Source organism: Neodiprion lecontei, chromosome 7 (genome assembly GCF_021901455.1).
Source record: "Neodiprion lecontei isolate iyNeoLeco1 chromosome 7, iyNeoLeco1.1, whole genome shotgun sequence".
Taxonomy (NCBI): domain Eukaryota; kingdom Metazoa; phylum Arthropoda; class Insecta; order Hymenoptera; family Diprionidae; genus Neodiprion; species Neodiprion lecontei.
Genome location: NC_060266.1, coordinates 769,114 through 785,564, shown reverse-complemented (window position 1 = coordinate 785,564; position 16,451 = coordinate 769,114). Strand labels below are relative to the sequence as shown.

General features: G+C 44.3%; 1 protein-coding gene across 5 annotated transcripts in view; it reads right to left on the bottom strand.

Moving 5' to 3' along the window:
* LOC107223437 (hypoxia-inducible factor 1-alpha) overlaps positions 1 to 16,451 on the bottom strand; it is a 56,307-nt gene that overhangs the window by 33,792 nt on the left and 6,064 nt on the right. The window contains exons 1-7 of one of the 5 annotated variants that reach the window (XM_046745159.1): positions 12,078 to 13,269; positions 9,394 to 9,581; positions 9,106 to 9,254; positions 8,618 to 8,806; positions 8,228 to 8,493; positions 8,037 to 8,143; positions 4,068 to 4,215 (exon numbers count right to left, since the gene is read on the bottom strand). In XM_046745159.1, the coding sequence (XP_046601115.1) occupies positions 4,068 to 4,215; positions 8,037 to 8,143; positions 8,228 to 8,493; positions 8,618 to 8,806; positions 9,106 to 9,254; positions 9,394 to 9,581; positions 12,078 to 12,859 (1,829 nt within the window). In that variant the 5' untranslated portion in view covers positions 12,860 to 13,269. Of the gene's footprint in view, positions 1 to 4,067; positions 4,216 to 8,036; positions 8,144 to 8,227; positions 8,494 to 8,617; positions 8,807 to 9,105; positions 9,255 to 9,393; positions 9,582 to 10,942; positions 11,017 to 12,077; positions 13,270 to 16,451 lie in introns of those variants that run through there. The other 4 variants (XM_046745160.1, XM_015663116.2, XM_046745162.1 and 1 more) reach the window with 4 other exon arrangements.

Below are 16,451 nucleotides of genomic sequence, written 5' to 3'. Positions count from 1 at the left end.
GGATCTCGCCCAAGGACGATTTGAGAAACCCCTGCAGGGCGGCGGTACAAACAACTTTCGGAGACAACTATCCCGTTACTGTATCCATCTTCTTATTCGTCTCAACTCCGAGACTGGGTTCTAAACGATAAAGAAGAAAGAAAAAAAAACCATTATCTCTCTCCCTCTCCCTATGGGCGGCTTCCGCTTTTATGGTGAATAAATTCGGGCACATTTAGGAGCTTTGAAGGCAAGAACGCGCGGGAACCGGGAGGAAGATCGTATAACCGGAGGTAGCAGGATCGATACCGGGAGGATAGAGCATAGAGTCGACGAGGATTCGCCAAGTTTCTCCGTCGCGCGGCAAGATCTCCTTTGCAAGAGAAAAACTTCTGTACCTACCTATAACAGGGAGTAGGGTATTATAAGAAATAGAACTATCAAAGCTATTGGCGAGGAACAGTTCTTGTTTTTTCCACCGTCTTCCGATTATTGGAGGATTTACGAGCTGACATTTCGGTACCGTGACTCCTGTACCTCGGAATCGTCGCCATCCTCGCCGGCTGTATTAATTTTTTCACCTCGTGACGCCCTCGTCTAAAGTAGAATTTATCGCCCCCCCCCTCCCCCCCCCCCCCCCTCATCCCAGCTCTAACGAAATCTTTCCTCGTCCCAAATATATATTTATCCCTGCACCCTTTTTCTCTCGGCCTTTTCCAACGTCCGCGGCATTCCTCACTCCTTCTACCCTGTATTCCACCCCCGATTCATTTTCACACAACGCACCGAGGAGCCAGCCGACCGTTATCCGATAGGGTAGGGCGGGCACACCTCGCTTTGGAAAGCCAAGCTGCCTCATCGTCGGTTGAATGAGAAGAAAAAGGAAAACTCTACGCGGAAGCCAGCGCACACGAATCATCGCGCGTCGCTTCAACGATACGTCACGACGGTTTCTCAGGCACGTACGTAAAATGACTTCAATCAACTTTGGACGACTTCTCGCCACGCGGAAACATTCATCCAAGATACGCCTCTGGCTTGCACGAAGACTCCAACGACGAGATATGTCGTTCACTCGTCCGTTCATCATTCGTTCGTTAAATTGTCATACGTACCCACAGACCGTAACATAGCACAGCGTTAAGATTAGAACAAGAATGAGAGAAATGCTGGAAATAACTTACGTCGAGATTGCGAATTAAATTCAGTCGGTGATTTGTTATATGATTAAATCCGCGTTCCGTTCCTTCCCAGAATTACGATAATAACGAAGACGGATTCAACGCCCGGCGCGGGCTAACGTGGCGTTCGTTTGATGCGGAGGCACGTGCGTACCGCGTATTAAAATGAGACGTTGATGCGAGCAGATAAGGAATACAGGTACTCGGCTTGCATGTACGACAATTAATCCTGGTATGCGATATGTCACAGCTGAGGCCTCACGCGTACCTTGGCGACACCGGAATTTGAACTGCAGCTAGTCCGTCGGCGGGCATTGACTATATAACGTAAATCCTCGTGCCCGATTGGTCGAGAGGCAGGCGCACACCTCTGCCGGCATGACGCAACGGATCGAGATCCTTGAGCAAGGTCCACGTTACGCCGGTGTCGTCATTTGACGCAAAAATATTTCGCCGATTTGTGAGTTACGACGTTACGAATGTACGGGATGCATCATTTCTCTTTCATCTCCGGGGGAGTAACGAATTTTTACTCGTCGACTTTTGCTCGAGTCAACCCGAAAGTTCTTTCACATTTGTACACCGAGTCCTAGATGCCGGCGCACCTGAAAGTATGTGTATTAAAATTCTAATCAGATAGAGTAATCAGCATAGTTATATAGACGAGGCAGGTGACAAGTATTTAAAACTTAATGCGAAGCCTTATTTGCAACCGAGAGGACGGAATTAAAAGAGGCATCGGAACCTGTCAAAATTCACCGCAAGACACCTCGACGTTTTTTTCCCTCTCCCTCTCTCTCTCCTTTCTTATTCATTATCGGTTCAGTTACGACTATTATCCTCACACACGTACAGAATTCATTATTATATCAACTTTCGGCCGGCACACAGCAACGGTTTCTCTTTTCCATTTTCCAATTATTTCACCTTCTCGTATAAAGTTGTTACACCTCGCTTCGATCGATCACGAAGTTCTGGATCGGGGCAATTTGTTATCCATTGTGTATCGTAATACGTGCAACAGAAATGTTTCGTGGCCGCAGGTTCGGTTTCTGCGTTGCCTTTCGCGAAAGTTCGCACACCTCGCGTATTGTACATAAGTAGGTATACACCTGTATTACAGAGTCGACCGTTGAGGTACTCGTAAAACGAAAAGAGGACACAAGGCAGGTAGCATAGCGCGTGGTAATTAGGATCATTAAACGAGCAGGTTACATACGCGTTGCGAATTTATACATGCAGGACCGGTCGGAGGGTCGTAAAATTGAAAAAAAAAAATAAATAAATAACACGTTCAACAAATGAAAGAGGAACGGCAAACGGGGCAACCAATTCATATTCCGTATGCAACGCCTTTTTAGACCTGCGAACTCGCAAAACTCTACCCGGCCTTGCCGCAGAAAGGCGTGAAAAGATGATTTCCAATGCGTACGGATAAACTGTTTGGAATATCATGTGGAGGCTTGCTGCGCGTATTTATTATACCGTCGTCATCGTTAATTGTAAGTCACCGGACGCTTTGTACATACATTTTTGTGAGGTACCTTGTATAATAAAAATGTAAACCGGGTAGATTAATAACTATCTCACAGTTACGTGTTACGCAGCCGTACAATGTATACATGCGCAGCTCGTGTCCCATGATACAATTTGTTTCGTTGAGTGATACCAAAGTATCAGGGGGGGGGGGGGGGGGGGGGCGCGTAGTACAGAACAGTAATAAAAATGTACAGGTATAATGCGCATAGGTATAGCGTGAATGTCGTATATATACATATAGACTAGGATAAAGGTATAAGTGTATGCTCTCTTACCGTATGTAATTATGTAGATACGAACAGTCGCGTTGACTGTCGTCGAAAGATTTTTTCAGATTTCGTAATACACATGTGCCTGCGTACTATATTTCATACATATAATACGCGTGCGCGTTTTATGCATACATGTGCATATGGTAACGAAAATTTCCAAAACACTGAACAATCCTCTTTCGTCACACGATACCACATAGAATAGTGCTGTGGTAATAAATCCAAACATATAATTGCCACCTACCTTTCGGGAAGAAAACTGCGCGGGGAAAAATGGGGAGAACCGAACCGGTTGTTTCAGTCTATCTACAATACGTGGACGGACTTGGATCTTTCTGACCAAAATCAAGAATACCGTGTGTTTTTAACCCTTGCGTGACCGACGGAAAAAGAGAGAGAAGCTGTAAAGATTTATCACTCCGAAGGATATGATCGAAGAGAAAAAAAAGCGAGAAGGTAAAAAGCCGAACTATCGGTATATTTGAAGAGGTGCGGGATTCTTAGCCGGCAAAATTTGACTCGAGAACGAGATAAACGGGAACAAACGCGAGAAAATGACATGAACTCAAACAAATTCGAATCCCTTCGTCAGATTTTAAGGAAAAATCAATTATTTTCGTATACTATGCGTTGTAAAAATCTACCATTGAGATATTTCGTGAATTCCGAAGATTGAGAAGCGGGAGTTGGCAAAGGGAGGGAACTGCAGCTCCTTCAAAGCGTCGTCGAGAAGATTCTTAAGCTATTATCTTTGAAACACAGAAAGAAACAAAATCGAAAGTAACAGAGAAAGAAACAAGCCCCGAAAAACAGACTCAGCAATAACAAGTATCATGCGATGAAAGCCCGGGATCGATAATCGCACGTGCCTCGGGATCCCTGATAACATGTTGGGGAATAAAACTTACGAGGTTCAACGACCGTTTTTTGGGAAAAAACACCGAACAACGATGTTCGATCGAAATTTGATCATGTCAGGGAAGGGTGGATTCCCCAGCGGAGAACCGTCGAGGCACGCAAATCGGCGTTGAAATTGGCACAGCGATTGCATCACGGGCGTAAACATGCAGAGAAATTGTTTGTCGTCGTCTCTTACCTTAGGATGTAATTCACGCAGACTACGGAGAGCGGCTTGTGCTGTTTGGCGCAGTGGATCAGGGTTGCTTGCGTCACGACCCAGGCGTAGCCTCCCTTTTTACCCAGGAAGCGATAGGCCGCAGTTTCGCACTGTCCTTTGCTGAACACTGGAAACGGAGAGAAATAATTAATGAGAAATCTATAGGTTCACGTGGAATACGGTATGCAAACGTAACGACGCTGATATTTTATACTCTCGCCGAAATTTCGCCAAGTCAATCCCAACGAAGCCAATAATCGCGTCAATCGATCCATTTCACCATTTCACACCTGCAAATCGCTCGCTTCTGGATTTGTCACGATGACACCTTTCCTTAAGTTGTTGTTTTTATACATTTTTATTATTCGACTCAGTTTCACGACCCGAAATGTCGAATAAACAACCAGGAAATCTCACCGTGGCTCCGCCCCCTTATAGACCCTTGAAAATAGCGACAAGCTCTCCAGGCATGAATTTCTACGGTATCCGGTTTACATTTTTTTTCATTCCCCTTTTTTTTTCTTTCTTACATATAATCATTCACGATTATACGAGTACATAGGTATATCTAGATATACACATAAATCTGTGCATACTGCACTACATATTGCGCAATTTTGAAAAGTAAGAAGACGTTGCTTTTTTTTATCACTCCGCCATAATAAATCACGTTGTGGATTTCGTTTCGCAGTTTATTTCCTAATTTTTTTTATTCATCTTGAAATAGATCAAGAGGTTTTGAAAATAAATAATTTTTTCGTTTTTTTTTTATGAGCATATCGACCCTTGTATACAGACGCGTAAAATTAGAATAATCCAGTCAGCCTGCGCGGTTGGTCGGCTGGTTTGTTTCTCTGTCGATCACTGCAAAGATCTCTCAGGCGCGGTCGTTCGCGAGATGAGAAATTTTTTACGACGGTACACGGACCTACCTATTCTTCAGATGGCGCCGCGACGCGATTTCCGTTTTATCTCGCGGTTTCTTTCCCTCTTCGCACTGTTTTTTTTTCTTCTACTCTCTTTATTTTAATACCCACCCACCCACCCCCATACGTACAATCGGATCATGCGACATAGCTCCGGCAGCTTTCGAGGGCGTTAAACCCGTCTCGTGTATATATTTATATATATATATATATATATATATAGATATACCTATTGTGTGTGTGTGTGCGTGGATACGTAGATACAGATTCGCAGGAAAAAAAGCATGCAAGGTTTTTTTTATCGTTTTTCCTTCGCCTTCTAACAAATCTTGAGCTTCGCTGCTGTTACACGCGGTTTATACGTGTATATACATACACGCAAAGTGAATTTCATTACTCGACCTCATCGCCACCGCAGACACTTTGGGGAGAAAAAGCGGAAGATATAGAACGGAGGGAGAGATGAAATCTTGATTCCTCGCTCGGAATCCCATGCTGACCTTTTGGGACATCCCGCGCGGAAATCAAAACTCAATTTTTCAGATACCTTCCGGAGATGAAAATTTTCTCTCACTTCCAAGCCAGAGGGAGAGAAATAGAGTCGGCAATTCATGCATCCGCAACGTTCGCGTATCATGTGACCCATTTGATTTTCAAGTTACAATCTGCTATGCATGTGAAAAATTCCTAAGGTGAGACTAAATACGTTTGAGCTGACCGTGATTCGAATCTGCGACAGAGAGAGGAGAATAGAAACTGCGGATAGGTACCTAGTAATAAAAGAGGGCGGGCAGTCGTCGAGGCAGTGGTCCCACTTAATCGAGCCAATTTCGCGCAGCTGGTGAAACTAGAGAGAAAGAGAGACGGCGCGTCCAAGGTCGAGGGGTTCGATTTTACGCACTTTTGTTACTTGGGCTTGGGGCCGGCGAAAACGAGAGATTCGCTCGGGGTGAAGCCGGGCCACGCAGTAAAGAAGATGATGAGGGCCGAGTGTCCATGCTTCCCGCGGGATTCTCTCCTCGCGGATTTCACGACCGCGGACGGACGAGCGAAAATTTAACGTGACGTCATCCGAGGGATGAGTAGAGGGACTGCGAGGGAGATAAAGAACTGCTGGGGACAGAACCCGCGGAATGAGCGATGTTATCGATCTGCAGGAAGGGATCAAGTTGAAAACAGACTTCACTATTTACGTATAACAGGAAGCCTATAATTTGACGTATTCGATGTTTTTATTTTCATCGTAATTAATCAATTACCGTTATCATCGTTGTTCGCTCTCACAGACTTTTTACCGTGTACACTGTTCAAATTAACTGAACATGTTTGATTGTTCGGATCCTGCTTTTATCCTTTTCTCGTTCCTCATACACTTCAAAAGCAGCGAGGTAAGACCAGAGGCTAGGCTTCTAGTAGTAAAGAAGGATTATTTCGACGATAAATCGCAGCAAAAAAATGCCCCCTGTGCAGGGATGAGGAAAGGATTAAGATAGCAGAACGTCGCACAAGGGGTTAAGGGACATAAGAGGGAAAAAGAAAAGTTCACGGACGGATCCGAATGAAAAGGTTTTACTTCCGCGCAAGTCGTGTGTAATAGCTACTAACAAAACGAGGGGGGGAGGATAAACAACAATGAAATAAACCCCGGTCTTCAATTTGCGAAACGAAGGTTTATTCGATATCACCACACCTTGTCCTTTGATTATCTCTCGTGCGCATTGTTGTACGTTAAAAAAAAATATCCAGCTGCTCGCACTTGTGAGCGTAATATTAGTAGACGGCAGCAGACTCTCGAGATTCGTAACGAAATCGCACCAACACCCCGGTATGTCGTGTCATTAACGATTAACGATTGTGCCGTAGTTATAAATACGCAACTGGAATGTGATATTTGGAGCCATCATGTGTTCAATAGAAGAAAGCAGAAACGTAAGGAACTTTATTAAACGCGAGAATGAGAAACACGCGTGAAAACAGACGGAGAGAAGATTCGTACGAAATGACGCAACGGATGTCAACAAAGTACAGCTAAAATTGGCTTGACCAAGGCTGAAGGGTGGCAGAGGAAAGGGAATCTGGGTAACAACGTAACACAACACATAACAACACGAGACAACACACAATGTCATCGAACCAACGGTTGCCAAAAATTCGACTATTTTTAACCGAAGACTCCCGTCACCGCGACGACTTTCGCCCTGCTGTGATATATAAACGAGAATCACCAATTTCAATTAACCGTCTCTGACGAAGGGATGCGTATAATAAAGTAAGGTTGAAACATCGCGTGTGTCGCTCGGTAGGTAAATTTATGGCACGCATGACTCGGCTACGTCTCAGAGTCTGAATTACATAAGTATCTTTGCAACAACAATCCATGATTAAATAAAGAGCAATTAATAACGAGAATCGAAACGAATCGATCGAACAAATACGACAACACGTTCTGAAACGTCCCAAGGTGTTGGTTATCCCGAGTTTTACGAATAAACGTGCGCGCAGAGCCGCGATTATTGCGTCGCTCGGCAATTTGCCAGTTATATCTGACCACCGACGAGGATCTTCCGATGGCATCCTTCGGTACTTTTATTGTTCTTACTAAACATTATACACCAGGCGCGAGATGTTTTCGACATATTTTCTGTTCCCGCGCTCTTTTTCCGACTCAACGGTTTTTTACGGCGCGAAACACGGTCACGTGTTTTTATATAAGAATATCTCACATCGCGATTCAAATTTCATTTTTCTATTAAATTTTTACGAGTTCTTTGAACCGAGCGGGGGCGTTCGAAAACTATAACAAGAAAAGTGTTCTATAAAAGAAAGGAGAAGAAAAAAGTTTCGGTTTATTAATGTAATATGTGATCGCGCAGAATATGAGAGATAGATGGATCTTTTGATCGATTGATTGACTGATTGATTGATTGATCGATTGAATTGAAAATGAATAGAATGAAATAAAAAACTACCGATGAACGACACAAAGAGAGACAGGATAGTCCATTGGTTAAAAAATACTCACGCGACTTGAACGATTTGTCGAGTAGAGGATTGTCGAGGGCGTGATGAAAGTCAAAAACCGACTGGCCAACGAGCTCGCTGATATCCCAGCCGAGATACTCGGCCAATCTGCAAGGTAATATCGATGAATTACAGAGGGATATAGATCCGAACGGAGCTTCGCCCTGGCGTCCAACAGAGGCGCGTACTCACTTCTCGTCGGCATAGGTGAACTTCATGTTCAGGCTGTGCTTCGATAAGAAGGTGTGCCGGCCGAGGGGCACCTCGATGTTGCTCGGATGGGGAATCGGACAGCCGACGACAACGAGGCAGCCGGAGCTGCTCTCCTTTTCCTGCTTCTCGATCTTCACGTGAGCCCCTTCAAAGGAATCGACGCTGTCGCCATTCTCATCGAGCTGATTCTGAGGTGTCGAAAGGTCCCGAGGCGTCGCCACGACGTGACCCGTGCAGTGTATCACCTGCTCGAAAATTTCTTCCGTAAATAGGTTGCATTCGAAATACAAAAGTCAACGTTCAATGTTGTTTCGTACAAGATATATGTATTAATTATCATTGCGTTAGGACCAAGGCGATAACGCATACCTTGTACGAGGCACTCTTCAGGTTGACTTTCCTCCCTTTGGTGGTCAGAGTGCACTTCAGTCTGAGGAACAGATTGCACATTTGTTTCGCGTCGTTAACCCCGGAGGGCTTCATCGACAAGCATTCGCGAAGCTCCTCGTGATCGCACGGATGGCTGTAGTCGTAGACGTTCTGACCCATCATGTCCATCTGAAAGAGAACGAGAAGACGTTGGCAATTTCATTAAGATACAATTATCTTTATCAACTCCGAGGCGCAGCCGAAATTATTATTACAACTTTCCCAAAATCAATTCATCGTATATTTATAATACGAATAATGACATTGCTGTGCGACCGTAGATTCAGTTTTTTTATTATCGAATAAAACCCATGTGAAAATTTTTAATTGACGACGAATTAAAAGTACAATGCCGGGGTTCATCGTGTTTTTTTCTTGACATTACCATCGCCGGTTTTTGCGACTACGTATGATTACGATTATTATACCTGTGAAACTCCGAGGTAATCGCTGACGTTTTCGGACAGGTAGATCATATCGCCGTCGCTGGATAGGACGAACATAAATCCGTCGAGTGCTTTCAGGAACGCCGCGTCCGTCTCTACGGATGTTTCCGACGTTGGAGACGTGTCCGGTACTGGTGGGTAGAATTTTGCAATAGTTTCATCAGAATGTCATACATGTATAATAAAAAATGCAGCGAAAATATCAAATCAACGTCAATACGTCACAGATACGTCAATCATACGTGGGTATCGTTTCTTATTTATACTCACTGGCATCAATGACCGTTCGAACTTTGAGGTAAGCGATGGCGAGCCGCATCACGCTGGCCTTGTCGAGGTGGGCAGCCTGCTCGATCGGCACCGGAAGTGCATTCGCCAATGCGGTAAATATGTTTGTTTCTTTGCTTCGCCGACATCGTGCGGCGTCCCGAGATTTCTCCTTCCGTTTTTCATTGCTTCTGGAATTGAAAGAAAAATACCAAGTCTTTCAACAGGCACTTAGATACGGTGAATTATACCTATGCAGAGTTACACTATACTTATATCGGTACGAAAGTTGCATACAGGCAACAAATTTAGCTCAGACTATGAAAGAAAATTATAATTCGACAGAGGTCAAGTAATTTAGACCGTAGTGAGATTAGCTTGAATTTTCAAATTTAGTCGGACGCGAGACCGGTATATTTTCCAAACAGTGAGAAATCACGCGCACCGGCTGATAATAAAACTTGATTTAGTCCCTCTCTGTCTCTTCCGGTTCAGGTACGTCGATCAAATCGACTGCAATCACGCGTCGCTGCTGCCCCTGTCTCTTGCTTTCAATTATCAGAGTGGACACTCGGATAGCGGATAGCGGCGCAGAGAAGCGGCAAATCAGACCAAAGTAAGGCCGATTCTGGGTCAGAGGTCACTGAGCATCGTGACCAGGGTTTCGAGTTGCGTATAAGGTGTATTAGATCATTATTCAAGTCCCGGCCTCTGATATTCAAAATACCGCTTATTTATCTCTGCACAGGGTGTATAATAGTAGGGATAATAATTAGATCCGTACACGAGATAGGATAATATACAGGCGCACACGTACAAGCGGTTGCCATTGTAACGAATTCGCAACTCGACTCTCACTCGCACTCCAAGTCCTAGGACTTAAAAGTGGTATTTTCAATTTTAGTCCGCGCGTGCGCATTCGCTTACTCACTCGACCGCCATGGAAATGGGTACATTGTGTACGGAAAACTCGCATGGAAAAACGCGTGAAACGTGCTCGCGTTAGATAAATAAAATCTCTTTGAATCGAAAAAGCATGTCATTCACCATATTCAGCATGACGCAACATTACTCATACGCACATGTAAGGATTAATTACTGCGTGTTGCACAGTTTCGGGGAACGCTTCAAGATACGTTCCGTGGGTATGTTGCCAAGTTTGTATACCTACTGCACACATGCATGTACAACGATATGAGTCATATCGCCGAGCACTGATTATTTCTTATAACCCAGCAGTTTATAATAATTTGCTACTGCGATTGTCGTATACCTAATGGGTATTGTGTATAGTCAATACCGCATTTAATGGGGACCCGAATCGAACCGAAGGTTGTCGTAGCTCCGTTTTAAGACATTATTATCGCGTATCGATTCTTAGCTTATCCACGGATCTATCTTATACGCGAACGTTGTTTTATTGCTCGTCACACTCGACCAGACTTTGGCATATAACGCGACCCAGATAAGAAAACACCGCAAGATCCTGTCAGTTGAACTGATTACGCCAAGTTATTTATATTCTATTATCCTTGCAAATCGTCGCACTCACCGCCTTGTATACTTTGACCAAGTTTCAGTACATATACGCCAAGTGTAAGGTAGCTGCATTTTTCAACAGCCTGAACCCATATTCGTAGACTTCCTCTTCCGGTAGTTATTTTTTTCCTTGCGCTGCTTGCGCAGTCATAATGTACGAGCTAATTATTTCTATTCCCTGTACGGAAACACCGAAGTCTGCCTTATATAACCAGTCCAACGGCTACCGCGCCCAGATTTCTATGCTGCCTCGCAGAGACGCGATAATAAACGATAAGACGAATAACGTAAAACGGCTGTGAAGGAAAAAGAAGCATTACTGTCATAATATTGTTATTTTTGTTTCAGACAAATTTGCCATTAGTGGAAAAACGCGTTAAGACGGTCTCGACGATCCAAATTTATAATGATCGTGCGTCACGAGCCGATCGAATTCCGCACCGTAACGCAGCTAGCATGACACGAATAATTTTGTCCACAATACATTACATACAGGGGGAAATTTGATCGTCTGGGTGAATAGAATTGTGTCTTTTTCCTCTGGTTGATTTGGTTGCGGACCTGCCCCGTGCGAACCGCATTATAAGAAACTATCGTACAGTCAAGACGGATTTTGACGACAATTTTTGCCGTCGTAACTACGGATTTGGTCGAACCGCGTAACTAATGCCGCGGTAAAAACTGGACTAATTTGGAAGAGAAATGAAAAGACAGGCGCTTGCGATGCGTCATCCGTATATATGTATAATAAACAATGTATGTATGAGGCGAGGGGAAACGGCGTATTCGCCAACAATAATGACTATAAACAAAATGCGATAGTAGAATAACACCTAATACACAACAGTTTCGGTGTAGAAATAACAACGAAACCTCGATGTATCGACGAGACCCTTGGAACGCTGCAACAACACAAAGACGGCGATCTTGAACCATTTTACCCGAGAGTTTACTGTTGGAGATAAGAGCTACGAAGGAGCCACTCGGTCGTCTTCGGTTTCGATTCGGTGAGACAAGCGTATCGGCTCTCCCCTTCCCCGTCCTTAGAAATTACAAAGCACGATAACGAAAGCCCTCGAGGCGGTCGGTGAATTATAGATAAAAATTTGCTATCCGCGAAACGTCTCGTCTCGCAGTACGGAACTTACAGTGAATCCTCGTCGTATCGTTGGCTGTATTCACAATCAGCCAGGGTGAGGTGGGAGGTATTTTCCCCGTAATAGAATCCCGATTCGTTGAAGGGGTCCTGCAGGCAGGGGTACGTCGGCGGCTCGCCGGAGCGTCCGAAGCCCTCGTACCCGTCGGCGAGAAGCATCGGACACTGGGTGGCCGGGCACCGGAGCCACTGATACTCGGTGCAGAAGTTGTCACTTCTCGCATTAAACTCGGGAAACGGTGTCTTTATCTCGGGATTTAGGTTCGGCTGCAGCTCGAACCACGAGACGGGCTGATCGAAGCGGGTCCGAGACGGCGGACGGTTCCATTTCGTTGAGCCGCGAGGGAAGTCCGCGTTTTCTCCTCGTGGCTCGAGGCTGGCCGTCGCCATTTTGATCTCGTTCGTCGATAAGAAGCCGTCGTTCTCGGAGCCCCCTAAGCCGTTCCTCATTTCGGCCCACATCCGTAACTCCGAAGGACCAGCGATCTTCGCGTGCCCGGAAATCCCCGCGTTGGCGACCGAATGTCTCTTCTCGCTGCCGCAGGTGTATCTGATCCTCTCGTTGCTCCTGTTATAGTCACCTTCGAAGTAACGTCCCAAATCCTCGACGTCGAGAGTCTGCTTCAGACCGCAGTGTCCAACTCCTTGCGAATAATTCACGTTCATGGCGCATTCGGAGTCTCGATGCTGTATCGTCGGACTGCAGGAGGGATAGACGACCGATCTGCCGATCGCCTCCCCCGCGTTCGACGACATTACCGATCTCCAGTTCATTGCGCTAATTGTTGCCTTCTTTCGATATTCTTTCGCAATGCGGAGAGGCTGATCAACGCGATTACGCAACAGCTTCTCCCTGCTTCGTTCTACCGACGTCGTCGTCGTCGTCGTCTCTATTATAATTTCAAATTTTCTTCGCGCATATAATATTACGGAAGAATCGCCGTATATATTATTTAAATTATTTATATATACCGACACCGCCTCAGTCTTACTAGTCAGATCCAGTGGGGTTTCTTACCCCGACTTACAAAGCTAACTAATGTCTATATGAGGAGGTATAACGTGTAAATCGTTTAAAAAAAGGGAATAAACATCGTTTAATTAGCGCCACAAAAGATGGCCTGGCGATGTCGGTTTCTGCATAGTTTCGTAAGCGCGATTTAAAAAATTTTTTTTATTATTGTTGTTGTTGTTATTATTATTATTATTATTATTATTATTGTTACTCCTACTGCTACTACTACTATTGTTGCTATTATTATCGTTTTTGCGACGCCTTCAAATGCGCAATAATTTGCTTCTTCTTCTGCGACAAAATTCTTCTCAGTTTTCTTTCCTTCTCGTATTACATAGGTATATGTGATAAAATAATATCACCACCGTCACCCCGGCTGTTTGTCCAGATTCACTGACACTCGGAGATACAAGTACCTCTTCTACCCGTCGGTCGTCTAACGATAACTAAATCTGAATTCGAAAACGTACCCACTCGATGACCTGGGTATGCTCAAGGGGCGGGTGGCAAAACGGCGGTTGCCTAGTCGCGCCGCTATCTTTTCCAACTTCGATAGCCGTTAGCCGATAGATAACGCTGTCGAGAGTCTTGATCAAAATTGTATTTATAAACCCTCTCCTCTCTCACCGCGAATCGTAAGACTGGCGATTAGAAAACTCAATTATGAGACGCGAGTCTCGGAATGAGAGAGAAGGAAAAAAATGGCCGCAGAGGCTTCTACTTTTTAATTATCTATGATAAAAGAGGAAGTCGAGAAAAAGAACATTATCTACACAACAAAGCAATTACAAAATTAATTTTTAATCTTTCGATGGAAATTGTGAGATGTGCCTTGTATGTACAATATGAAGGAATTGGAACAGAACTTGTTTTACAACGAAACAGCGCTGAGTTTAATTACAGGTATACAATTGCAACGTACGTGATTAGATAAGAAAAAAAAAAAAAAAAACGCACACACATGGAGGAATTTCAGATCAGGTAGCGTGGTAGGATTTGTACATTTTTGGAGTTTACTCCTTAAGAAACGATTTGAGTTATAGGGCCCGGTATGGAAATTATATGAGGAGTGAAAATCAAGTGTAATATAAATAATCCGAATAATTACAGATATATGTTTGTTTCTCTTATCATTTTGGAAAATGTGTTCATTTACCCTCTTTTTCTATTCGATATATATCATAATTATCGTTCGTAAGGAGTAAACTCCAGTCGTGCGTCGGAGCTGACACACACATTTTTTTACATTCATTGGCGGAAGAAGACTAGACCAAATAAGTCTCAATGAAATACACGTGGCGCGGGATGATAAACTGTAATTGCGCATATCAAGCGTGTAGACTGCGAGAAAAAAGTCATTGAATCAACTAAATGTTCGGTGACGAGCGGCGAAGTACTTATACATTCATTTCTATCAATTGTAGATCTGTTCATCAAACAAAATTCAGTTGAAATCAACCAAGCATTTTGTTAGACCAACGGGTTCTGAATTGACACAAATAAATTATACTTACTTCGCCGCCCGTGATCACACTTTTAGTTCTGTTCTCTCTCTTGCTCCCTATGCATCGATAACCTTTCTTTCTTTGCCGCGGAGTGAATTTCATGGCAATATTTCTTCCCGCGTAAGAAAAAGAGGACCGCTTCAAGTTAACAACCAGTTCATTTTTTTTTTTTGTTTTTTCATTTTTTTGTAAAATTGTTGCCTCACGTCTGGAGCAGTGGCGCGCGGTAAAGGCGGTTTATTAATTTTGGCACAAGTCCAATGAGATCAGCACAGACGAAGCTGCTTGTCCCGATCGTAAAACGTCGCAGGCTCGGCATACCGCGGACTTATGACCTCCGCCGTGTCAATAGGTACTAGTCGTACCGTACATGACTACATCGTGTGTCCGCAATTCGCGGTGTAATATTTTGCGAGCCGCACGACGAGCGGCACAGCGAACTTTAAACGAGACGAAATTGACCCGAATTAACGTAGCGACGATCAAGTACGAACGCTTGCAGTGCAGTGCGGCATCAATCAATTAGGTATACCGATTTATAAAGTATATCAGCGATGCTCCTCTCCTTCTCATTACCCGACCTTCATTCTTGGCTTATTCGTCCAACTCCGACATCACGTCACGTATTTAACGTGCACCGATTATTTATCAATAAATCGTCTACAGCTATCCTAGTTTGAATAGCGAAAAAATTTCACGGTAAAATGCAGTGAACGGTAAAATCTTCGCCGCTCGTGTACGTCTATATGATATAACATTTTTATTCCCCCGGTTACACCGATATGCACAATTAGGTGGGCAATCAATTTTCGATTAAATGGTTAATAAGTATAACAAACAACACACTGTATCGCCTCGCGATCTAATCTAATGTAATCTGATCGCTCTCGCACGGTGGCGTGAACTTTAGTACACGATCATGCGTTTCACAATTTGTGTGTAATACGATGATAGGCTTCAATCACCGTTCTGTAACTGCGTGGATTAAATGTGATTTCGGTGCTGCAAGATAAGTTTTCAGTATTCGGCTGCCGTCCTTTATTACATTACGCGTGTATTTTCGCTATCTTGAGAGGATGAAGGGGTAAAATTGTTTCCCGTAGGTGTAAGCTGACGAGGAACCGCGACGCGGCGGAAATGATCTCGCATCGATAGTTGGGCATAGTGCAGATTCCGGCATTATGATTGGGTAGGAGGTATAAGTTTAAACGTACGAAACGCCGCGAGGAGCAGACGAGAGATGCCGCCACTAGAGAGTATCGGGAAGTTTTAAAAAGATACTCTTTTCAAACAGTGCAACGCCGCTGACAATAAGAGACCACCGATGCACGTACGTGTAAATTGTATCATCATACCACTATAGATATAAATACTAACACCGAATCAGTCAGCCGATAGTAGATTTTCTCATGTCGTCTCGCCAAATGAGTCAACGACCCCGCGACGAAGGCGAGCGTGATGTGTGACATATAATTCTTTCGGCTCATGCGGCGATGCGATACGATACGCGCGACTGCAACAGGATGCCGAGGGTGGCGAGGTGGTATTTTCTCGCCGTAAAAATGTGGAGAAAACTAAGTTACCGCCGTCCGCGCATAATTCACTCACGATTATACGAGAGACGTTACGAGGACACAGGAGGAGTAGGCGGAATACGCGTGACGCGTTGCTACTATCGGCGCTGCGGCTACGCAGCAAACAGCATCGGACTCGTTTAGGAACTGGGTCAACTTATTTCACACACGTACCGCGACTGCTTCACGACACGGGCGGGGCAAAAATTAATAAATAACAAAAATGATAATTAAACACAATTAAAAACAAAAACATGTACGTCGTCAGCCTC